This window comes from Ischnura elegans, chromosome 7 (assembly GCF_921293095.1).
Source record: "Ischnura elegans chromosome 7, ioIscEleg1.1, whole genome shotgun sequence".
In the NCBI taxonomy this organism is placed as follows: Eukaryota; Metazoa; Arthropoda; class Insecta; order Odonata; family Coenagrionidae; genus Ischnura; species Ischnura elegans.
In genome coordinates this window covers 103,362,986-103,383,960 of record NC_060252.1, presented here as the reverse complement: position 1 = coordinate 103,383,960, position 20,975 = coordinate 103,362,986, and the positions used below count along the sequence as shown (strand labels likewise).

At 38.7% G+C, this 20,975-nt stretch overlaps 1 protein-coding gene across 1 annotated transcript in view; it reads left to right on the top strand.

Annotated features, from left to right (window-relative positions):
• LOC124162170 (GRB2-associated-binding protein 1) overlaps window positions 1-20,444 on the top strand; it is a 69,227-nt gene extending 48,783 nt beyond the window's left edge. Inside the window, exons 2-6 of the mRNA XM_046538595.1 lie at window positions 7,458-7,586; window positions 8,743-8,917; window positions 10,977-12,434; window positions 13,385-13,590; window positions 17,293-20,444. Coding sequence (XP_046394551.1) covers window positions 7,458-7,586; window positions 8,743-8,917; window positions 10,977-12,434; window positions 13,385-13,590; window positions 17,293-17,562 — 2,238 coding nt within the window. The 3' untranslated portion in view covers window positions 17,563-20,444. The remainder of the gene's footprint in view (window positions 1-7,457; window positions 7,587-8,742; window positions 8,918-10,976; window positions 12,435-13,384; window positions 13,591-17,292) is intronic.
• The last annotated feature ends 531 nt before the right edge of the window (window positions 20,445-20,975 follow it).

The following is a 20,975-nucleotide window of genomic DNA, read 5'->3' as shown; positions in this document are numbered from 1 at the left end:
CATTTCTGCGCATACATTTGACCAATGACGTCCACTTACTTTTTGGGAGTGATATAATGTTAATATACCTATTATATCTAACTTTAAAAAATATGTACAGTTTCTATCGAGATGCAGTGTAATTGTTCTCACTCTTCGTAAGACTAAAGTCCCGGCATCGCTTGAATTCCTGTTAAATGAAGCCAGTGAAGTTGTTTTCACTATAAGCATAGAATCCCACGAATTAATCAAATGACGTAAGTTTCAAAAGTTCGGTACATTTTCAAAGAAACATTCCGGCCTTCTAGAAATATCTAGCTTCATCAACGCTTGTACTACGCCGCGATCTGCGTAATGAGTATGGATTTGCGTGTGAGGGTACCAGACTTATATATTGGTGTCGTTTGTGACAAAATTATTGTATTTCTTTATTGAAGACAGAATCCTCCCTCTCCGCCCGACCGTGTGTCCCTCTTAAGCTTCGTGAAATGCATCTCGGATAATGTTGCAAACTTTGAAATGACGTAATGCTACTAAATTCGTCAAGCTTTAGTGTAGTCGTAGTAGCCTGAATTAAATGCATTGCATTATCCCACAAAAGAATCTTACCACAAAAATGTCCAAGCAGAGTAATAAATCCGTATGACATATTTGTTGGGTCTAAGAGGAACACGGCGAGTGTCCTAAGATTTGTGATTTACACCTTAAATAAATTAAAATTAAGGAGTCGGTTGAATTAAATGTTTCACCAAACTGTGTCCCTTTTAGATTTACGCTGCAAGTCAGTGGCGCAGCGAGGGGGGGTTTGGGGGTTAAGAGCTCAGAGAAATTTATAAGTTTAATCCATTTTACTTATTTGGATCAGTATTACTAATAGAATAGTGTAAGGATTAATAAAATATCCCTCAGGAAGCCGTAAAACTCACCATTTTGAACCGTTTATTCCTGGCTGCGCCCCTGATCAGGAGTAGCGTCTGCGTCCTTTTGTCTTCCTATATGAATCTTCAGGGATAGGAGAGGTCTCACTCTGTCTGGTCCGGTCCACCATAATTTATAAGAAACATATCAACAAAATCTGTCTTTGAGGTTGAGGGAGATGTGCAGCGGCCCCTCCCAGTGGCGCAGCGAGGGGGGGGGGGGTTTGGGGGTTAAACCCCCCCCGTCCTCCAGAGCTCAAGAGAAATTTTTAAGTTAAATCTATTTTACTTAATTGGATTGATATTACTAATAGAATAGTGTAAGGATTAATAAAATATCCCTCGGAAAGATGTAAAACTCACCATTTTGAACCGTTTATCTTAAAATTCCGCTATTTACTAATCTCGCACCTACCGTTTATCCTGGTGGGTATTCCATACCTCCACACACACCGGTATTAGTTGCACCGAAACCCCTCCCCCCCCTCAGCCTTAATTCCTAGCTGCGCCCCTGCTGCAATTAAATATTTTACCTAACCACCATTCTATACAGCGAGCAGGGGCATATCACATTGGTCACGACCCCCCCAAATTTTATCAAAAATTTTCAATTTTTATTTGTTTAATTGTTTTTGTATCTATGCAAAGGAGTAAAGAAAATGTAAATGCAATTGCATGGCTACAAGTCCCAAATGTGAGAGAAGTTTGAGCTGTATTTAACGGAGAGCGTAGCATTCCCTACTTAACCCTTAACCTGTGACGTGCGGTCCGAGAGACCTCTGCGTTTCTAAAATTACGAATATTTTCAAAATTGCTATTTCAAAATGTCTATAGTCTTCGTGAGCGTCTTAGTTTTGTATATTAAAGACAGAGCACTCTTAAAATTTAACGTTCTCATAATTTATTTCCTAAAATTTGCACTGAATTTGATAAGCGGCCTGTGAGAGCTCTCGTCACTAAATTGGAAAAACCAATAAACGTAATGCTGGTGGATATAATTCAAAACGTTGTTAAAAAAATTCCTAGTGATTTTTCAAGAATAATAATATTTAACTATTTTTAAGGAAGCATTTTTGGTTGCATAACGTGGATAATTAAGTACTTAACTAATAAAAGTACGATAATAGTTACAACTCAAGTGTTTTTATATCAATTTTTTATCCTGTTTAAAATAACAATTTTTACTGAAAAAGTTGGTTCGTATTTGGAATGCATTATATTAAATATAAGTTTTATAATAGTTGAGAAGTCAAAGAAACAGTAAACTAAGCATTAAAAATGACTTTGCAACGTTTTATGAATTTTTGTTTTATTGCGGTATCCTAGACCGCACTGGTAGTGTAACAAATATTTCACGTCACTAGTTAAGGGTGAAACGCCCTTCTCTCCCGGGGGTATTCCGCACTCCCCGTACTCAAGCCATGACCTTCATTCTCAAAGTTGATGCTGAATCCGCCTATTATTTAGTGGCCCATTAGGTTCCCCAAATTGCATCATGAGCAGCAAAATCATATCCTGTTTTATTCATTGATTTAATTCTCTTTTTACCTCACTGTTGAGAGTAACTCCTATGGCATGTATGTACTATCATTTGCAAAAGTCTTGCAACAAATCGAGCAACACTTTCGCTCCATTGTCGATTTCTGGCCACCATTAAGTTTGAATGATCACTATCTAGGTATGAATCTTCATGGTAGCTCGGGAACGACTCACGAACGGGTCATCGTGACACGGGAGTGAGACGTAGGAAATCATTACGATGTTCAGTTGAGTAAACGAGCGTAGATGTTGTTAAGTCGTCGCGGCGTTTGAGATTATTTTTGTACCCGTAGTTGACTGGAGTAGATAATTGAAAATATTTACCCGTTAAAAGAGTGGGTACCTATGACGCCTGGCTTCCAATGGTAAACCCCGTAAGGACGGCTGGGGGCACGATTTCGCCATTAGGAACACGGAAATCAACTCGCTCGTAACCCTTTTTTTAGGGATTCAACGTCGTTCAGGAGACTTTATATTAAGTTGTTGAAATATTTGTTCGATATAGAAGAATTAATAAACGTACGTCTAAACTGTCCACCTAATTGGCGAGTTTGCCAACTTAGTTTGCGCACGGCGCGATTGTGAAGAAAACTGCAGTTTGGAGGTAAATAATGAATTCGTATAATTTACTGTGTGTAGAATTTCAAAGGAGAGTTTAATAAGAATGAGCACGTTCGCGTTAATGCTACAGAAAATACAATAACACATGAAATGAACTAGCAAAGCGAGAAAACAATTCTTGTACGTCTTATGCTGGAAACATACGTTTATCGGGAAAATGAGCAATGTTCAGTTTTGCTGTGCAAAATTCTTGAATATTTTAAGTATAAGATCATTGATAATGCAAACTAGTACCATGTTACGTGTCGTATAAGGGGAAGTCATAAATTTAATGAGCTGTTCCAGTATTTTCTCTTCGATTTTGTTGACTTTTAAATCCCTTGAAAGCATTATCAGATAATATGAAAAGCATTATCAGATAATATGTCATTGAACTGATAAATTTTCTTGTAATTCAATAAATTTCCTTGGAAGCTGCTATCTTTTTTTTAATTCCCATTTTTAGGCAAAAAAACTCAACGTCGCTTTAGCTGTATATATTTATTTAATTGCTTCATCAGAGTACAGCCTCGAGTTTTCGCTTTTTCTAGTTTGCTTGCGTACCTTTTTTTCTTTTAAATTTTATTAGAACGCACTGTAAGGCTAAATAAGACTGGCACATAGTGTGAACCTTTCTCAAACGATGAAACTTCCACCGGTGGAGGTTCATCGCTGTAGCTACGTCCTACATTTCCCGAAATCCGCTGTCCCTGTTCAATAAACCTTAGGCCTACCCTTCTGACGTTTTCCTCCTCTCAGAAACCATCCTACAGGCCTCAGACCCCATTGCTCGCGCAGGTTTCATTTTACGAAAACTATAATTCCATACAACGAGAACAAGGTATTTTTGTTTCATTATCATAGAAAAAAGAGGTCTGTGACCTACATGTGTGAGCGAAGGTTTCATGCTGATAGTTAAACCCACTTCGCTACCGGCGGAAAAACAGTTAGGAGGGCAATCACCTCTCCCCTCATAAGCCGATGTTTAGCACTAGTTCATGCACGTTTCCCCCTCATTGAAAATTTTTACTTGGCTTGTGCTAACTTGAATGCAAACTACCAATTTTCAACTTCACCGGTGTGAAAATCTATGAGAGAAATTGGGACATGAGCAAAGTTTTCGAAATTCGTAAATGTTAAAATAGGGTAAAATTTGTCGCTTCGGGTCAAATGTAAGGCATAATTTGATTTCATGCTGATAGTTAAACCCACTTCGCTACAGGCGGAAAAACAGTTAGTAGGGCAATCACCTCTCCCCTCATAAGCCGATGTTTAATCTCTTACTATGGGTTGTAAAATGGCAGTTCATTTTCGGGACAGGAATCATACCCTGAATAAAAACTTGTCTCGGTTGTTTAAGCTTTCAAATATATGTTTAGAAAGACTTCAGTAGTCGATGTAAACGTTTATCAATAGATTTTTTTAAGGCTTAACACGCCATATTTCTTATTTTTTGAATTGTATTGTAGTCAAAGATGAATCTAATTGTAAGTAAAACTTTTTTGTCGTAATTTTAGGTTTTATTGTTGTCTATGACATCTTAGAATGGTTTGAAGATTGGAACTGTTGCTGTCAGTGTATGACGACGTATTATTTTTTGATAGGTAGTGACTTTTTTCGTCAGATTTTGGAGTAGTCATGTTTTTCTCTGCGTAGCCCGAAGTGACAAATGATTACGTTCCTGCGTAGTTTATGAATCAGCGCTTCCGTTTCAGCCAAAAAGGGTTCAGATAGCACCTTTTTCCCGCTGTCATGCTTCCTAAAATTGGGAATTTTGAGGTTTTTCCAGGCAAATTCATGGGCAAACTCAAATAAACAAGTTGCTCCTCCTTACTAGAGTTCAATCTGCAATGCACTAGTAACCATTGCTATTTCGCGATCTGTATCGTAAAATTGCTGTTAATCATTTCCCGTGGTTCTTCTTAGCTCTGTTGAAAGAGGAGAGGACATTTCGCGCAAACGGCATGTCAGAGTGATATTTCTCTTCGGGGATATCACTCTCGATCGTTATTGAGTAATATCCGTACCTATGAGGTATGTTTTTGCTTCGATCTCGTTCGTCCTTGAGGTAGCTTAGCTTTGACGCATTCACATTCTGTTTGCTGAACTTAATTTAACGGTAGAAGTACCATTTTCTCAGTTTATGAAGCTCTCCAACGGTTGGGGAACTTAAGACATAAAAAATAAACCCTTACGAAGGTATTTAAAGTGGGATTTTTTTAAAAAGGCTTCCTGAAACTAACATTTTGGGTCAAATTTCCCTGAGCACGTTTAAGCTCTTAATTTTCCCATGATTTCATCATTGCCGTCCGCATTAAAATCCGTTGTGGAGGTGTTTTCGGTTGTAAATGCAGATTAGAAAATACTTTTTCTTTGGCAGGGTCGACGATTATCCTAGATTTTTCTGAGTCTCTTCATTTTGAGACTACGCACGTTACTAAAAGCTCTAAATTGATAAAATACCTTGAAGCAAAATCCAAATCATTCTTCGGGTTGAAAAAGGAGTGTATGAAGCCAATTCCACTTAAAATAATCCATTTAATTGCGCGTTTAGATGTTTATGATTACTTATTATGTGCCTGGTAATATTGCAACGTGTAGTGATACAAAGTTTTTGAGAAGTTGAATTTGCTACCGCACGGTTTCATTTATGATCGATCGGCTCCATCGCATTTCTTCGGAAACGTCTATGTTCATAAAAAGTTCACAATTTTTACGATGTTTCGTGTACCAGTCCAACGAATGTGAAGAATGATGAGCGTTTGAATTTTCGCTGCAAAGTTTTCTGAGTCTTCAGTTAGTATTAGAAAATTCCTGGTAAACCTTTTCCAATATTTCGATTGCGAATGATCATGTCACGTTTTGCGTGTGTTATTTGAAAGTGTCCCTTATCCGCTTGAATTCTCAAGGTTATGCTTCATTCGACGTTATTGTTCTCGCATCCGTAAGCTTACGAGCCGATGCACACAAATGTCTAGGATTAATCTTCTCGTGTACGACCTTTTTGTCTATATTGCGCCGTCCTTACTTTTCCGATGATCGCTTCCAGAAACTGACCTTGGCTATCAGATATGGACGGTCACTCGGCTATCAGATATCACTGGAGTGGGACGTAGAATACAACGAATGGTAATCATATTTAAATGCAATAAGTTGACTTGCTACGGGGTCGCCAATTGTGATACCAAAACATTCTGGACCACCAATTACCTGGTAACGATCGTGCCGATCATTTTTCCGGCAGTGTAGTACAAGGTAGTACCATTACTAGCGGAAAACAGCGATTCAACCGGAGCTTAACGTAACGATGCCGTTCCAAAATCGACAGTAAATAATGTCGTCAGTTTTCTTTTAGTTGGAATAAGATAAACTGGTTATGTTTAAAATTTCACGAATTTTCGAAACAATAGAGTTCAAATGCTGTTGTGATCGCTCCATCATTTGAATCGATGCTTTTCACCAAAAGGTTCTACCTTAATCGAATTATTTTTTATGCGGAATGTTTTAGTGAAATCTTCTGAAATCTTGAAATTTATTTACGTTGTTATGGCTCGTCTTATGATGAAAGTTGGTTTTTAACGATAAATTTATATAATTTCCTCTTTAAAGTATAGGATAAAAACTCTTTTACATGAAATAATGGGAAACTGAAAAAACTGAAATTTAGCAAATCTGTTGTACAGGGAAATTCACAATTGACTGAAATTAATCCTGAAAATGTTTAATTTTTTTGCTTTTCAAATTTGAACATTACTGAGTCTATTTGCAAGTCTCATAATTCCATCAAAACAAAAAAAAAAACGGTGGTAAACAGTGTAGTTATGAATATTTAATTAAGTTGAAATGGGAAAGTTTTAAAATGTTAAAATTTTTATATATATTTAAAAGATAAATTGATAACTGCATATATCAATTATTATCAACTCACTACCATTCAGCAAAAATAATTTGATTAGTTATGAATTAGATGTATTGAAGAAAATAAAAACAGAGACGAGCGTACATTTTTTCAGTTATTTGTTTCTGGGTAATGTGTCTACGATGAAATTTATTCTATTTCTACATGATTTTCTGCTTCTGAATGCTGATATGTTTTCGTGGTGGACAAAGTTAATTTTATGATTTTATTTTACTCTTTCTGGGCGATTTATATTTTTCATTGGCATTTGCTCTCTTTTGGGTTAAAAATCAAATTAATACTTTGGAATTTGAATGATATTTTTCGAAAAAAACTGCAGCTAAGTTCCAAAGCAAGTAATAGGGTGTTAGCTCCATGTAATGGTAATTGTTTCATAGAGGTTGATGTGCTTATGACTCCTTCTCTGTCAACTTGCTCATTGTAATATAAATCTTGAGGCATGTGGTAATTCTTTGGTACCGATATTCTGTCTTAAACTCATTGGTGATTTTTTTCTCTTGCAGAGATGGAGGAGGCGGTGGTTTGTTCTTCGCCACTCAGGAGAACTTCCTGGCCAGTACTTCTTGGAATATTACACAGATAGGAACTGCAGGAAGCTTAAGGGCAAGATTGATTTGGATCAGTGTGAACAGGTAATTGAATACATTCACTGCTGCTTATTATTCATGCGAGTGCGTTGAATATTTTTTGGCATGTTAAGTTGTGGTGGTGTAGCTAAGGATTTGTAATGATTAAAATTTGGAAGAAATGATAGGTCTATAGTAAATTTAATAGCATTCTTGAAAATGCAAATGGTGATTGAGTTTCTGCAAATATCCTAGTGAAGAAGCGTAGCTTGAGTTGAATTGGTTGATGGAGCTTTGATAGATCGTCCATTTTAACCCTTTGAGTGTCAACCGGTTTTCCAGGTACTATGCTAAAAGTGCTGAGGCATTTTGCTGATTTTGCAGTAGGTTAGGATAAAAAATTAGGTCTCAAAAAAAACTAAAGGTATATATATTCAAAAACTTAAAGAAATTTTTATTATATGTGGTTTCACCTTTTTAATGTATTATTTGACGAATTTTTGGTAATATGAGTTAATTTTTTATAATTAAAAGAAAATAGTTAACGTTAAAATAAAATGAATACTGACTATTGAATTATTAGTGAACTATCAGCATTTAAGAGAGACATACCAGGAGGAGCGCTATCGCGCTCCTGGCACTTTTCGCAGGAGATATTAGGCACTCTAAAGGCCTGTTTACACGATACATTAACACGTACGAGTTAATGTACGTTTGCGTGAATGATTTTTGTGGACCGTAACGGAACATGTACGAATGCATGAACCAAATTAGAACAGGTTCTATTTTCTGTGCATGTATTTGCACAAGTTGGGTTGTTACAGGGTGCATTTTGGCGTTCATTCTCGCATTCATACATTAAGACATAACCCATACGTGTTAATGTACCGTGTAAACAGGCCTTAAGGATTGATATCTCATATGTTCAAAATGGAGACTACCTCTTGGTTAGCTGGCTTGTCTTCATTTGAAGTGTTTCTCCATTTATCATGCTAAAATTCATTTGAAAATAAAATTTTTATGATTTTACTGTTTGTATTGTGATTCATGATTGCATGAAAACTGGGTGCATATTTCTCCTTGGTTTCCACTTTTCAAAGCATTAAATGTAATGAGTCAATGAAAGCTTTAAAAAAGTACATAGACTTGGTTTCATAATTATCATTTCGTTGTGAATTTTGTTAAGACTTTTAACAATCTTGTGTGTTATTTTTCTCAATAGGTTGATGCTGGGCTCAAATTTGAGAATCGAAAGCAGAAGTATCAGCACCTTTTCGATGTGCGCACTCCGAAAAGAACGTTTTACTTGGCAGCCGAGTCTGAGAAGGATATGAATAAATGGGTCGATTGCGTGTGCCATGTTTGTGGATTGAAAGCTTACAATCACGAAGATGAATGTGAGTTTTTTAACGTGACCTAAATACACAGTAGATTTTTTCTATTTTACGTAGTGATGTGTTCTTTTTTATGCAATAACTTTCTAAGGATAGCTGGAGTGAATGTCTTTAACCCTATTACTGCCAGCCCATTTCAGGTGGGATGTACGACGACTGCCAAGGCTATTTTCCAGAATTAGCTACATTTAGGATTTAAAAAGTTTTCAGCTATTTAATTTTATTTAATGCGTCTAGATTTTTTCCCCAATTATTAAGATATATTTACATCTTATAACCATATATATTGATTATGGGGGTTTACATAAATTACAGCCATTGAAAAGGCCACAGTCACGAAAAAAAAGTGAAATAATTCGGACCAATAAATGGGCCCCTGGCAGTTTTCACTCGACCAGCAAGGGCCAATATATCAACCCGGTTGCAGTATAAGGGTTAATAAATCACTAACCATCAGTGGGCTGGTGTTTCGACCCTCATTAGGTTTGTGGAATTTCCATTGGTCAGTTTATCAGCCCACCTTTTTAATATAATGATATAAAATTGGTATATTTTCCTTTATGAAATTAGTGATCAACCCAAATAATTTTTGCGTGATTTAAAGTGTCAACCATGTCTTTAGCATTGAGAAAATATTTTTATGCAATAAATGAAATTCAGTACGTATCAGTAATAATTAATAATCTGTCACCTTACAAATTTCCTGAAAATAGACATATGGCAGTCTTTGCAATTCCCACTCAAAATGGTGTGGCAGTAGAAGCATTGAAGTGAAATAGGCAATGCTGGGAAATTAAAGCATATGTGTAAAAACAGAAAGTAGTAAACAAAGTATTAAAAAAGCAATGCCAATAGCGAAATGCTAACAATTGGGTAGTCACACATTTTTGATTAATTCATACTAATAGATTTTGGTGAGAAGTGTTCTTTAGTTTCCAACCATGTAGCACCTGTTATCATAGCTTCAATGTTTATCAATGGCATTAGCATCAGGGCTAGTGGATCAGTGGTGTGTATTTTGTTTTAAGATTTCGATCTCATTGTGGTATGTTGGATGTGGCTGATGTTGGATGCATCCTATTTGGCTTGTGGATGTAAATTGGTTTATTAGATACCAGACAACCATTTTAATTTTTTCATGTGGTATATTTATGAGATATGAAGTGAAACACTTTGCACTTTCCACATAAAAATTTATTAAACTACAGTCAACATGTTTCGCTGCACTGCAGCATTATCAAGACTCTCTTGCAGTGAAAAAAAAGCAGCAGCGGTAAACATGAAATAAAATCGAAGATGAAAATAAAATGTCGTAACGCGAACCAAACCATCTCTGTTGTTAGCCATTAATAAGATTGGAATGGTAAATGCTGTCAGCTACGGCTATGTGGCCACTCAAACCTCAGGAGGTTTTTGGCCTCACCAACAACATGTCGCCATCTATCTCTATCCGCCATCCATTCTGCATCTGCTCTCATCTTCCCTAAGTCCCTTTTCACTTGGTCCTGCCATCTTAGTCGGGGTCGCCCAAGCGGACGTTTTCCTCGGGGTTGATTTTCAGATACCATTCTTAGCATGGACTCATCTTTTCTCCTCTTTACATGACCGGCCCATCTTAATCTCCTGCTTTTTATTTGCGCTATTATATCCGGATCTGTATATAATTCTCTGAGCTCTTTGTTGGTTCTGATCCTCCATACTTCATCTTCATTAATAGGACCATATATTGTTCTGAGGATCTTATTTTCAAAAACTATCAATTTCCTCTCCTGGTTTTTTGTTAAAGTCCAGGTTTCGGATCCGTAGAGTATTACTGGTTGTATTATTGTCTTGTACAGTTTTGATTTAGTTTTTCTTGACAGAAGTTTACATTTTAGCAATGATTTTAGATTAAAAAAAAAAAAATGCTGTCAGATGAAATTGTATATAATTTTGTAGTTTCTAGTAATTACAGATGTGTCATTGTATCGCCATGAGAAGTGGTGGATAGGCAATTATGTTATGCTTAAGGTATCGACTACTTTTGTTCTATTCATTGTCACATATTTTTTTTCCACTGCAGATTATGATTACATGCCTCATGCTGAGGAAGTACAAGGTGGAGGACAACTGGTGGACAACCACCATTCTGTGGTCGCTCCTGGAACCACAGAGCCCCCTACCCCTCCGCGGCCGCAGGGATCCACCTATCTCTCTGGGCCTTATATCCCTATCAGCGAGTGCATCTCAGGTCGCCCGTTGAACGGCGGTAGCTTGGCCCACCTGAAGTTGAACGGGGGAGACGCATTGTCCCTGCGTGGTGGCTCCACCACGCGACACTCAAACCACACCCTGCACTGGAGGAATAATAGTTCCGGTGGTGCCCCGAAGGAACGGGTGACTGTGGTTGCCCCCCACACCCTGCCCAGGCCGTGCTCCTCGTCCTCTCGGGGATCTCAGGTGGCGCCATCCCTAGACTTGCCCGGGGAGTTTTACGACATGCCGAGGCGCTTGCATCCCCCCAGCCAGGACGCTGGCGATCGCTGTGGCTCGGCTCCTCTGCACAGCCCCTCAGCTACGACTGGCCCCGATGGTGGAAGCATGAGCTTTGCCGAGGAGGATGAATGGTCTGGGGGTGGTGGGGTGTTGGCGAATGGCTTTTCTGTGCACTCCATGACCACCATTCATGGCGTGCCTAGTGTCAACTGGAACACCTACCCGCAAGATACAGACTCTATAGGTGGAGGGGATTTTAGGGAAAGAACAATGACCGATGGGAGTGTGGACGACATGACGTTGAAGTTTTCGAGGTGTTATGCCAAGATGAAGATCACGGATGATGGCTCGGAGAGACCCAAGGCTCCACCTCGTCCACCAAAGCCTCTTCACCTGATGGAAGCTGCCACCAAGCATAGTTACCTGAACCTAGACAGCATCTCCCCTAAAAACGGCCCTGAGGCAGGCGAGTCCATTCATTCCTCGGACAGTGAACCCTCTCCCGGCATTTCGAACAGACCGAATGGTCCATATTCCAACTCTACTGGTAACCTTAATACTGTTGCCGTAAGCGATGAGACTTACGATTTCCCGCGGTCTCACCAGCATGGCGAATCGAGCCGAGAGCCTAGACATTGCTACAGTAATGCTGCTCCTGGAAAGTTCAATGATGTCTTCCGTTATGACTTTCATCATGAGGATGGCAAGGATTTGGTGGAAGGCGTAGCTGTGTCGGAAGAACCAACCTCTCCCAGGTCGGAGTCAAGTTCACTCGCATCATCGTCAGTCATATATTCCAACCTGCCCAGTCCGTTGTGTGGGCCAAATGGTCAAGTGCCCTTTGAAGCCACGGAAAGTAGTGGTGGCCCTGCATGCTCCCCTCCCGCTGTGAACAGAGAACTTAAGCCTGGGCGCAAACCTTCAACTTCCGACTCGACCTCTCATGATCTTTCCCCCGGGATCTTCCCTGTTCCTCCTGTTCCCCCTACTGTTGACCGAGCTTTGAAACCTCAGAAGAAGATGCTTGAAGCACCGCAAGAGCCAGGTGAGTCACCCTTTGACCCTATGGGTTTTGCAGTGGGTCAGGATGCCAGAGCAAATTGAGTTTACATGATACCTACACCTTGTAGATGTACTGTTCCCACTTCCTTCAGTCAATGTGGGATCAAATTAGGCCTGTGCATTGACTGTAGAAAATGATTGCTGTTGTGTCCAGAGCCCATGGTACCAATCTGGCTTCCATGCCGATGCTCTCTTCAGTTTTATAATGTGATTACCAATGGCTATTATTTCTTTTTTGCTGATGGACAGTTTATTTTTCGTTTATTATCTCCTCATTAGTCAGTCTTAGGTTCTACAACTTCTCTGTGAGAATATCAGAGTTTTCTTGCTTGTAAAAACTATGTCCTCTGATCACCTTTTCCGTAGCATCCTCTACCTTATTGTTTTCCCAGCTGTTCACGTAGGTGAAAGGTCTCATTTTGTCCTTTTTCCTGTGTTGTTTAGAGTGCCTCTATGGTCAGTTTGAACATACCTTTATGAGCAAGGTATTTGTTTTTACTTTCTCCATGAAAACTTGGGTTATTATCACATGTCCTTCTCCCTCATGAAATATGTTAAAATTTCTCATATTACAAGTAATTTTGAATTACTTTCTGGTGCATTTAAAATTTTAGGTAATATTTAATGCACAAGTATGCATTCTCTCTGTAAACACTTCTTTGAAATCTCCATTTATAGATTCTGGAGAATTGTTTTTTTTATCCATGATAAGGTGAACCTCCTTTATTTTAATTGAAGGATGAAAATTGAAGATTGTTATAAAGTGATCAAGTTTTGGATTAGGTTTTTAGGCAGTGGGTTTGTAGCTGCAGAATAAATGAAAGAAGAAAAAATGTGTTGATTATTTTCAAATTGGTATGTGCCTTATTTTTGTGTGCTTATTTCAATTTTGGGTGTTCCAGTGGTCATTTATCGTATTGGATTTTTTTCCAGTTGGCTATGTTAAGTTGTCATCCCCACCAGCATGTCGCACGTCTGACACACACAGTCTGCGGAAGCACAGGGCGGCTCCAAGTCCCACCCCAAGTACTCCTTTGATGACACCTTCCAACCTGCGAACCATCCGATGCCAATCCACCAACTCCATACCAGATGATGACAACTCATACTTTGGCAGAGGTTTTGCTGAAGATGAAGCGGTAAGTGTATTGGAGCGACCTCTGACAATCATTGCAGAGATGATTCTGAATTTAGTGTTCCCAGGGTGATAAAAATTTTTTACCTTACCCATCAGACTGCTCTAGAAAGTATTTTGGAGTTGAAAAATCAATCACTAAAAGGTATTACATAAATTGGTACAAAAGTTGTCAAGCATTAATGTTCCCCTCCAAAATGAGTGTAGTGTAATCATCAAGAAAGTTTTTCAATGAATAGATTATGAATTTTGCAGTGTATTTGCAGATTCTCAAGGTGCCAATATATCGCCTTTCGGTTTTCACCTTAAAATGCTGATACCTCAGCCCCGTGTTTAATCACATGTTAAAATATTTTAAAAATATATTGAGTTACTTTCACTTTTATGCTGAAGATTGTATAAATGGTTATCAATCCTGATGTAATGGTTTTTTATACTGCAGTATTTGGTTTTCTATGTGAACAAGAGAATTTGATTAAATAGAACACTTAATATATGAACGCCTGACGCATTCTTGAATTGGGCTTGAGCTTTCTAGGAGTGAAAGCTGAAATTGCCATGCAAGTGAAAGAGCTAAAGATAGGTATGGTCGGATAGGATACCTCAGATCCAAATATCCGTGGATATTGCCCTTCATCGGATACATCGGATCCAAACTCGCGGAAGACATCGGATTTGGATCCGAAATTTTAAATAATAGCTTCAGTGAATGCAAAGCCCCATAAGGGTGGAAAGAGTTCCGATTCTCTCTTTGAATGCGCCGTCGCATGCGATTCTTGTCCTACTCATGAACCGTTTTGTTTTAAAGCTCTCACAGAGGCATCCAAAGATTTTTCCTATTTTCATTTCCAAACCCAAGCATAACAGTTTAGGCCATGAGCATATAGAGTTGTTTAAAAAAAAAAAAAACAACTTGAAAGCCTATAAAAATTATTTTTAATTTAAAAAAATACTAGCTGACCCGGCGAACTTCGTACTGCCTAAAATTCAATGAACTTTCTGTTTAGTTACACCATTTATAAATCAAGAACGGCTGCATAACTTTTAATCATATTTAATTTATTATAATAAAATAAGGATACAAATTCAATTAAACTGTGTGAATGAGGATCAAAATTGCTGGTCAGAAAGAAATTTTCTTCATCGAATCTACATAGGGTGAATCGGAGCTCGTTTACGCGGATTTTTTTCAATGAATTTTCTTACGTTTTAGCTTAAGAAATGTTGGGCATTGTGGTATTATAAGCAGTTAATGAAATTAAATTATACGCATTCAGTGGTTGGCTATATGTGTTATCAACAGTAAAAAAATGTTTTTAGGTCCAAGTCTATTGCGTAAACTTGGCCCGTTCACGGGGCAAGTTAACACAACGCCAGACCGACGCTTGACTGATGCTCAAAATCGTGTAAGAATAGCCCCTAATAAGAAGCATTCGTATCAAATTACTTTAGGCGCGCCAGTCATAGTATCTCTGTTTGGAAAAAATACACTGCGTAAACGTGCTGCATGCGTAAACGCACCAAGGTGTGCCCTACACATTCGGGTTTAATGTCTTGCGTCAAGCACCTTCTGATAAACTACAGTTTTTGTTCTGTTATTAGGCGCAAGATAAAGCCGATGAAGCTAAATAAATATAGTGAAGCGAAGCAGTGATGGAGCGAGGGGGGTTTTAGGGGGATAAAACCCCCCAAAGAGCTTAGAGAATTTTTTTATAAAAACTTTTGTTACTAATATTAGGGGGACGGATGAATAACAAACAAAACATATTTAACTATTCACACAGCCGCAAAACCCACTATTTTGAACCATTTATCTTAAAAATGTCTGGGGAGAGCCCCCACACCTCTCGCTTACCTCAGTGTGTTTTCTATACCCTATAGACCCGTAGTATTAGCTGCGACTTAAACCACGCTATCCTTAATTCCTAGCTGCGCTCTTGAAGCGAAGGAAGAAATACAGCGGATGGTTTACCGACTCGTAAACATACCACGTTTAATTGACCATGAGAAAATCATGGATTTTCATTGGCACATGAGCACAAAAATCACAAAAACTGAAAGACTGACCATGCGATTTGTTAATCGTTATCACGAATGCAACACGAATTGGAAATTGAATACGTTTAAGCTCAAAAGGGCATATAAGTTGGGATCATGGAATCTTCGGAATGAGAACTTCCTCGTCTTTGAATTTTCCTTTGAGTAAAGTCGCGTGAATCACATTCATTATCAATTTTTTTAAATAACCAAACGCGTTCCGTTGGATAGTTATGGTTGGTTTAGGTTTCGAAAGATCATGAATGCAGAGCCTACATTTCTCTGTAAATCGTGCCTTGGTAAGCCAGGTACGTCCAAGGACTTAAAATATTCAGATAGATATTTGGTGATTTCGTCTTCGTTTGTTACATAGTTAAAAGATTCAAATTCATGCAGAGTACCAACTATCTTATCCTGATATACCTCGTTTGAGTCATCCACATCTTCGTTCTAGGCCGTCAAAATTGTTTGCTCAATCAACCATTTATTATTTTTGTGGTGATCAATCATATTCTGGAACACTTTGTTGATGAGCTCACCTTCCGATTAAACTAATTTGCAAAGGTTCTCGACAGGAACTCGGACATTACTGTTTGTCAACAATTGCTTGGAGATTTGTTTACAAACACGGTAGTGAAGAGTCAACTCGAGCTGGGATTACAATTAGCTCGAATTTAATTTTTTAAATACAATTTCAATATTTTGAATATATTTAGTATTTTTAGTAATCAAAATGTTATATTGCTACGAAGTTTAGTCAATAAATTGGTAAAAACAAAAAAAATAATTTAATTTGTAGTTTTGACCGACTTATCAATTGTTGTTGCGTTACTAACTCCTAAAAACATATCACTAAGAAAGAGATAAAATTTTTTTGTGAAATTATCCTTTTTTTAATGTCCTATATGTTATCCGGGGCTGAGACGAATCCAAAGAGCCTAATGTCACTAAAATCGGTGCAGCCGTTCTCGAGTTATAAGTGTTCTAACTAACACGATTTTCGACTTTCTTTTATATATATAGATTAAAATGTGTATGAAAATATAAAAAAAAACTTTCCTTTGATTGTATGTGCCTACCCAGTATAAACTTGAATAATTACTTCGTTTAATAGCAGGAATTTGAAAATGCTGGGGAGGGTGAAATGGACAAAGAGGAAAAGGAACGACAAAGTGCTGGATATGGTTGGCGATGAGAGGCAGCTTTTAGATGAGATACGGAGGAGACAGAAAGTATGGATGGAGTTAGTGCTTAGCGGTGAGGGGATGTTGAAAATGGTGTTAGAGGGTAGAATGTTAGGGAAATGTAGCGGTGAGGGGATGTTGAAAAAGGTGTTAGAGGGTAGAATGTTAGGGAAATGAGGGAGGGGAAGGAAAAGAATAGGATTTTTAGCTAGACTGAAAGGGAGTAGGCCTTACAGTGAATTAAAGAAGGCAGTGCTGGAAGGAAAGGGAGGCTCCCAGATTACTTCTTGAATACTCCATGGAAACCTACCTTAATCGGTAGACTACTATAATAAATAAATTTGTGTCTGAAAATATCCGATCCGAAAGATCCGGCTCCGAAAATCACGGATCCGATTCGAATCCTGATCCGAAAAAAATCCTGGATCCGTCCATCCCTAGTTAAAGGTAAACAGTTCTGAGTGAGGTATCTATCATTCTTACAGGTTTACTACACAAGGAATCAAAAGAATCAATTCCACCCGGCAATGGTCTCGCAGAAGAGGTTCGAAACGATCCAATATTTGGATTTGGACCATCCAGAGAGCTCTGGGCTGCAGCAGACGGTGCCCAAGTCTCCGGACCGCTCCCAGGCAAGTAGCATTGTGTACAAAACAGTTGACTTTGTCAAGACGGAAGCTTTCAAGAGGACCAAGCAGCAAGTGGAGGAGAATCGGAAAGACTACCCAGCGTCTGCCGCTGGTCACGACTTGTGACCCTCGCACACGCACCCCAACTACGTGTGGGAATTGGTCGAGTTGCCAGCTAAGTCATCGAACTCTTGAAAGGAGAGAGAATTGTGAACGCATTGTGGTCTCGCAGAGAGTACTCCTCACACCTATGTGCCTGTTTTGTCATTTTGTGGTGCCATGGAATTCCAGAGTCAACCCCCTCTATTTTACTGCCACGAAGAGTAATTTAAGAATATTTATGCCTCTGTGGAAACTACTGCCTATTTTATTGTACACCTGTATGTATACAAATTTACATATTTTAAATGTATAGATCATTTTATTCTTAGGAATACAGTTTGCATGGTTGAGTGTTACTTTTTTACTTCTAGTTTTTTGCTTGGATGATTGATTCTTGTTTCTTGAATTTTCTTTTTACATGCCTCAGGAAAATATTCTTTCTTAGGGAGACATGGCATAACTTTTACCATGGTGGACATAGAAATCTATGTACAAAGTGTTATACAATTCAATTTTTCAAGCGTTGGTTTTGAGGTTTGTCTTGTAAATGTTTATGTTCATTCATGAATGAATGTGATAAATATATTTTTTATCTTCCTAGTGATATGCGGGGTGAAATTCTTGCTACAAAATCATTTATGAAATGTAGTGAATTTTTTATCTCTTTGAAGGCCAGCGATGACATTTTTATACACATTGTTGAAAACATAACCATATCATTAATTATAGTGTTTTCTTTATGTCGTTCATGTTTCTGTACATAGAGGGTGCTGTAATTAGCTTAGCCAAATACCAAAGGATGTTCATGGCGTACAGGATATTTATTCTGTAGTTTTTTCGAAGCTATGATACCAACTGGGAAGAATTATAACTTTGAGTTATCTACTTATGGAAGTGAATGAAATCCTCATTGCTATGCATAAGAATAAACAAAGCATTTTTTGCATGGTTTGAGTGTAGAGACTATTAATAGTTAGGTAGCTCCGAGTAAAAAAAAAATTAAATTCATAGATTGCGACTGATGCTATCTGGTAGCTCAGACAAACTAGTTTGTATTTTATCATTTATGCATCAGAAAATTCTTTCAAATAATTCTGTGGTTCGAGGGCACATGTTGAACTATTATATATTCATCCCATGACAATTGCATGCTTGTGTTAGTGGTAATGCTTTGTTTTTAGTGGAACTTTCTTTGAGCAATATTCCAGTTAGGTGAAACTACCTTGTTCCGTGACCACCCTCTCTGTTCTGTATCTCTTCTCTCCATATGCAATTCTCATGTTATCCACAAATGAGAGTTTTACTGCCGTGATATTTCACCGTTTTTAAGATCTGCTACTTTCACTATCAAGTAATTTTGAAGAAAAATGCAATTAAAGACCATGGCTAATGGAACAGAATATTTTAGAGTCCCTCCAGTCTGGGATATTGTAAGGTTGCAACAAGTTTTCCAGCTAAGATGCGAGCAATATTGCTGGAGAAACTGTTTTATCTTTGTGACACCTGGATATTGAAGAACTTTCCTCTTTCAATATGGATGAAAACTGCTGGTACTCAAACTGAATTTGTAAGTTAGTAGATTTGTTTGCTGTGAGATAGATGCTATGTCCAAGTAGCTGAAATTCTGTTAAAATGAAGCTCCAGTCCTACCTGTGGCCAGCCTTTTTGATCCCTGAATGGAATTATCACGTAATGTCCTCAGTGTACCTGGTGGAGAGTAGTTTGGGGGATGTAGGTGCTGAATCTAGCTGTTGATGACCAGTTGATGACAATTAATGCCTAGGTGTAGGTCATTGGATAAATTTGAAAGTAGATTCTTACTCTGTCAGCCACAGTTTGGCCAAGAGGCTTGAGACTATGTGCAATCGACCCCTCTTATCCATTGGGGCTCATCCTTTCAGCCTTTGATGGCTGACCATTCTCTTCTTTTACCTTCTACAATGTGGCATGTGTGCCCTGACCGTGACCCTTATATACTGGTTGCTAATCTCCAGCTCGGGAGTGTTGCCTTGACGGACGCTTTTACCCCTCAAACGCCTCCCTTCAAACATAACTCTTGGCACGGTCGCGCTGCCACTAGGGGAAATATGGAACTAACTGCGCTGTCGGCGGCGGTTCGAAAGCATATCAGGCCGACAGCGCAGTTAGTTCCATGTTTCCCCTAGTGGCAGCGTGACTGTGCCAAGAGTTGTGTTTGAGGGGAGGCGTTTGAGGGGTAAAAGCATCCGTCAAGGCAACACTCCCGAGGCAGAATATGTCGGGAGATTAGCAACCAGTATATAAGGACCATGGCCCTGGCAATGAGTCAACTGTAGGTGTACTTCAAAGGTGCACTTCAACCCTTTTATACATACAGCAGACTCCCGATTAATCGGCTTCGGTTTATCCGGGTTGTGAATTATCCATGTGCGAGTTCACGGTCCTTCGAAAATTTCTGCGACCTTTGTAAAAAAATTAAATCGGACGCAAAAGTACCAAGGTATTTGCATTTTTGAAATACAATGCTACACTGGGCCGATTATTTCCATTAGAATCCCCTCATTGAAGTGGAATTATTTTATCTACTTGCTGACTAGGAACGCTTCAAGTTTACTTGGACGTCTGCTCTAGCATTGTGGACGACGATCAGCGGTGGGAAAATAAAAACTCTTGATTAGTTTTAGATGATTCTTCAATGGTTAATCATTTTTAAATTCAGAGAAATGTTACTTACGATCTTTAATTGTGTATTTCTTATCGCAAATGAGCTATTATTGCTGTGGTCTTGCATGCGGTTGAATACGGCCCATGGGGAACCGGAGATATCATCGCACTCGAGCATGTTTACGCCGTTACCGGTCAAGGTCAAACTGGGGAGGAATGGAATAGTGGAAGTGAAAGCAGCGGGGAAAGTGGAAGTAGAGATAGCATGAGTCATAGCCAGGCACTCGCCGGCGTAGACAATTAGCCTTAAGTCCTGGTTTCCTAAAACCTCTACTGCACGATGGCGTAATTGTGTGCCCGTAGCCTTCACGGGAGTTCCGTGCTCCTCTTTTCCGAACATCGCGGTGCGGGATCGAGTGATTACGGATCCCCGTACCGCAGTAGTTGCATCCCGGGCAACTTGTGCGAGACGTGGCATGGTGCTAGTCAATTTAGGGCCCGAAGTTGCGCAGTGGTTTCGAAGCATTCGTGCAAACCACTTCTCTGAATCCGTGACCTCGCCACGGGTGAGTGATTTTCGGAAAACAGCTATCACTTGTAGTTGTAGGGATACAAGTACAATTCACGTTATTACTGTGAAAAAGATCACGGTCGGGTGTGGAGAGCTCGAAACGATTTTGGAAAGCATCTAAAATAATAGACAATGTGCATAAGTACTATTAGATTGTTTGATTTGCGTAAGTTATGAAAATTACAAGAAATTAAAGTAAAGTTTGGATAAGCCGTGTTTTTCG